This window comes from Beauveria bassiana (genome assembly GCF_000280675.1).
Source record: "Beauveria bassiana ARSEF 2860 unplaced genomic scaffold BBA_S00008, whole genome shotgun sequence".
NCBI lineage: Eukaryota > Fungi > Ascomycota > Sordariomycetes > Hypocreales > Cordycipitaceae > Beauveria > Beauveria bassiana.
Genome location: NW_007930843.1, coordinates 1 through 4,558, shown reverse-complemented (window position 1 = coordinate 4,558; position 4,558 = coordinate 1). Strand labels below are relative to the sequence as shown.

The window sequence follows — 4,558 nt, the reverse complement described above, 5'->3', positions numbered from 1 at the left end:
GATGAATGACAGAAGCTTTTACAGTACTCGAAGGCTTTCGAGACAAAAGTTGTTTGTGGAATCAAGTTTGTATGAAGCAAGCCGAGTCGAGAAATTTCTTGTATGAGATTGGTCAAGAGACTGCTGTGATACGATCGCAAGGAGGAGGGAAAGGACAGCAATTTATGCATGAAAATAATCAAATAAAAAAAATCAGCTGAACTCGGATAATGTCCCATGAAGAGAGTACCCGTCACATCATGTCCGCCAGCGAAACTCGACCGACATGTGTAGGCACCCGAGACTACTAAAAGCGCCTGTTCTTGACTTCTAACATGGGCTTACGTGTTATAGGCGTGGTGTGTATTACAAATTTTACATTCCATGGCAGTTCGGATAGCACCCCGGTAATATTGGGCAGAGTCTCACACACCGAGACAGTGTCTAAACGCCTCAAGTATTGATGTAGTATGTGACTACTTTGCAACTAAGTATTTCCCTTGTCCATGTTTCTCTTGACGCCTTTTGAGCGGGCAACGGGCCCGTGCAACTAAGATTGTTCTTGAAACTTGCACTGGCAATGGCGGCCCGGCTCATTGTTCTTGCTATCCGTTCCTAAAGCCCACACAGAGCGTAGAAAATGACAGTCATCATCTACTCACCACCCATCATCTACTCACCACCCAGACCAAACTTGACCATTGCGTTCTGGCATGTCTGCTACTGTCACAATTGGAATATTCCTGTGGTGCGCATTGTGTGCGCGAAAAGCTCGAAGCCATAGATTGTGAGATCCAACCTCGGCCATGTCTGGCATGGCCTCACGCGTTTTCGTATAAGACGGCTCAAGCGTTCACTTGACGTCGTGATCAACGTCTTCTTACTTCTCATCTATGCTAGATTGCCGTCAAGTTGACGATGGCTTCCATAAACATTGTCGCAATCAGTCTATGAACCTCCTTCACAGGATGATACACGTCGAAAAACAAATGGCGCTCTGCGTCACTGCATAAACGTCTTTGGACTCCTTCGCTTGGGTATATGCCTGTTAAGCATGCAGTTGGCGGATCCACGTACTCTGCTTCCATGTGAAATGCTGTTGGATGTTTGAAGATGCTTTGAAATAGCCCTCCCACGTTGACAAAGGCAATATTGGCGCAGGTGGAATAGCGGCGCACCATATCCCTCAACTCATCAGCAAGTTCCCCGTTGAAAACATGAACACTCGAAACATTATAAGTTGGAGAGTCGTATGTTCCCGGAAACGTAGCTATATCACCATAGTCTGCCAGAATTACCGTTTTCGCACCTAAAAGTCTGTTTAATATTTTTCATTAGGATGCCTTGATTAGACCTTACCAGCATGATATAACTGATTTATATTCCTTTCGATTAGGCTGCCGACTTGTATGGCTGTAACACTGGTGTTGAAGAGAATATCATTGGCACCGCTCCAATGCACGAAAATATCGTCTGCCCTGATTGTGTCCCAAGACAAGAAGGAGGCAATCTGGTCCGCGGTAGATGGTACATGAATTGTCGAGTCGGGCCCTGTCCCCCCGGCGACAAACGCGTTATCCGTGGTTGCCCCGCCAGTAGCTAAATTTATGAGCTCTAGGCCAAGAGCTTCTGAAACAACGTCGTTCCATTTTGGCCCGTTCCTAGCTAGTTGGTTAGGCTGACGCTGACGAAGTAACGAAGAGCATGATGTACTTGCGAGAAAGAGTGTCCGAAATAAGCCTGGTCAGCTGGCCAAGTCCCGTTACTAGCTATCCATGAGCCGTTCCCATTATCACTGTAGCTATCGCCAAACACAATCAGTCGCGGACGAATAGAGCTTCTCTGGGGCGCACTAGGTAATACAAGTCCCAAAGCGCCACCACACGCGCAGGCAAATACTGCGATGGATCTCATGGTTCTCAAGATTAGAGACGCAAAGTATAGACCAGAAGACGGGGATGGCGGCAGTTTTTATGTCCGACGGGTCACAGATCGGGTTTCAAATTTTCCTAGACGTCAAGAGAAGAACACGGCCAGATTGAACTGCTGTTGACCGTCATGGATGACAAGAAATGTTGTAGTCTAGAGATGCCGTTAGAGGCAGCACTATTTATGCAAGGCCCTGCGGACCTTACACAGGTCATTTCTCAAGTCGGAGCCCGAAATGCCGCGGATGGCGTGGACTCTCGGGTGAGAATAGCATTTGCTAATAAGGCGATGCGGTATAAGCGTCTGCGCACGAGTACCTGAGTGCCCGACAAGGCTTGGCCTTGGGTAGCCAGCGAGAGGGTCAGCGGGTGGGGCCAACGCGGGCTACCTGGAACAAGCCATGCATGCACTCAACGCGCTCCTGCTCCGATGCAGATAGCGCGGCCCGTGACAGGGGGTATCCGTCATTAGGTAGGTACCTATGCGGGACGGGGAGGCTTCTGGACATGCCCTCCATGCCCATATAGGGCTGCCACCCTGACCCAGCCAACATTCTGTCTACATGAATTTGATATCTACGGTCATGACTAATAGATGCTGTAGCCACTGTACGGCTGCTGTACGGCTGCTGTACGGCTGCTGTACGGCTGCTGTACAGGGGATAGTCGGTACTTTGTGATGTGGCCCGCCGTAGCCCGCCGTGGCCCGCCGTGGCCCGCCGTGGCCAGCCCTGTGGGTTATCTTCGATGTATCCCGAGTTACCAGTCACCAGTGCTAACAAAAACTCAAGATTAGGGCATATGCGATGTTGCTCCTTGACTTGAGTAGTGACGAGTTGCGAGTATAGCGCATATAGGTATAATGACTTGCGTCTTAGGCGGCTTATCCCGCTTGGTGCGGGTCTGACTAGGGACCGAGTGTACAGACTAGCTAGATTCCATAATTCTAGGTATTAGCGCGTAAGATTACCCGACAGAGCCAATACTAGAAGAGTTACCGGCACTACAGTAGAGTAGTCGACGTTACATGGTAATATATACCACCGCCCTATAGTAGGACGCGGAGTACGTGGCACGCGTACTTGTTACGACTTCCGCTGCGTATTAATACTAGTAATGTACTCCGTACTCCGTATGTCTTTACCTTTCATATCCGTGCTCCCCGTGGCATTAACATAGCGCTAGGCCGCTTCGCCGAAATCACTATTAATCTACGAATAGGACGTCTTAGGAAACTAGCGTCCGTTGCAACATAAATAAGCCTTTATGCACACAGAAGAGCGATAGTGCTGATGTCTGAATTTTATAATGTAAGATCTAAATCGTAACGTAGCCACATAAAGGTGCCAAGTATTAAAGGCTCGCTAGAGGCACGACACTAGTGGCGCGGTGGAAGGCGCGCTAGAGCACAAAAGTACACAACCAGGGGAGCGGCGACTCTGACCACCGACACAATCTGCCGGACCACGTACGCGCTCTTCGAAGCAAATAGTACGACGATGGTGTATAACAGGTCAATAAGCGACCACGGCGAGAGCCACTGAAAAAGACAGCGAGGGGCGTGAAGAGCACTATTTAGAGAATAGAGTTAACGGCGACTAAGATAACGCAGTACTACCGACCACGAGATATTCATAATGACCTAGTGGTCTATCGGTATCGACAAGTCCTCTATTCGAGACTACACTGATAATCAACAGGATCGCTAGGCTACTCGTTTTATTACTCTACGTGAGGTATATAGAATTAGTGAGTCGATGTTTGATTTTCGAACTAAAATAAGTCCAAGGCTACTCTTTTTCTATATGTCCTATTACACGTGCGTGTTGTTCAACTCCAACTGCGCCCTTGCCGGATTGAGCGTAACAGATTGATTGAACCAAACACATGTCCAGCAATCGCCCTCATCAAGTTGACGCTTAATCCAGGAACTGGAACTTGGTTCCTTTCTCCAAGGCCTCCGTAATAGCCTGTAGAGTTACCCCCTCGGCAACCTCTGACACCCCGTCCCTCGGCCTCTTCGCAATCGGCTCCGAGACCAGCACGACTCGACTCATTGGCTGAAAGCCATTTTCTTCATATACCGGCAACTTGAGCTCAATGTCGTAGTATTGAGGGTGCGTTGTGACCCAATTGCCACCGCCCTCCAGCAATCCGTGTTTGTCAGGATCGCACCACTGGTCGAGCCTGTCCGTAAATTGGTTGCAATCTCTCAGTTCGGCCTCCATGAAACAGAGGTAGCTTTGGTCCTTGTAGCCATAAGCAAAACTCCACAACTGATAATACGGCCAGTGAGCTGGTTTGGCATAGACACTCAAATGGATTGTCCATGTTTCGATTCGGCACGCGTAGCCAGGCTCACAGAACGCCTTGTGGGAGACGGTTTTTGTTTCCGTGTAGCTGTTGGTTTTGGTATTCGAATATGATGCTGACAGCTCAACACCACCACCCAACACGTCTTTCTTACCACCTGAGCCGGAAATCTTTGCGCCAACTGTCCAACCCTTACTTTCTACCTGCAAAGTGGTAGTAGACTTGGTGATGGCCATTTTCGACGTCCTTGGTACGGCCTGTATTGGTCGTGGTGGCTTCCACTGGGGGACNTAATAGGCCTAACTTTTTAATGCTTCCTGGCGGATCATCGCTGTATG

General features: G+C 49.0%; 1 protein-coding gene across 1 annotated transcript; it reads right to left on the bottom strand.

Moving 5' to 3' along the window:
* Nucleotides 1-3,826: 3,826 nt before the first annotated feature.
* BBA_03629 (uncharacterized protein) lies at nucleotides 3,827-4,456 on the bottom strand (the record flags this gene model as incomplete). Its single annotated transcript, XM_008598726.1, has 1 exon — nucleotides 3,827-4,456. The coding sequence occupies one exon, from the start codon at nucleotides 4,454-4,456 to the stop codon at nucleotides 3,827-3,829; it is 630 nt and encodes a 209-aa protein (XP_008596948.1).
* Nucleotides 4,457-4,558: the final 102 nt, after the last annotated feature.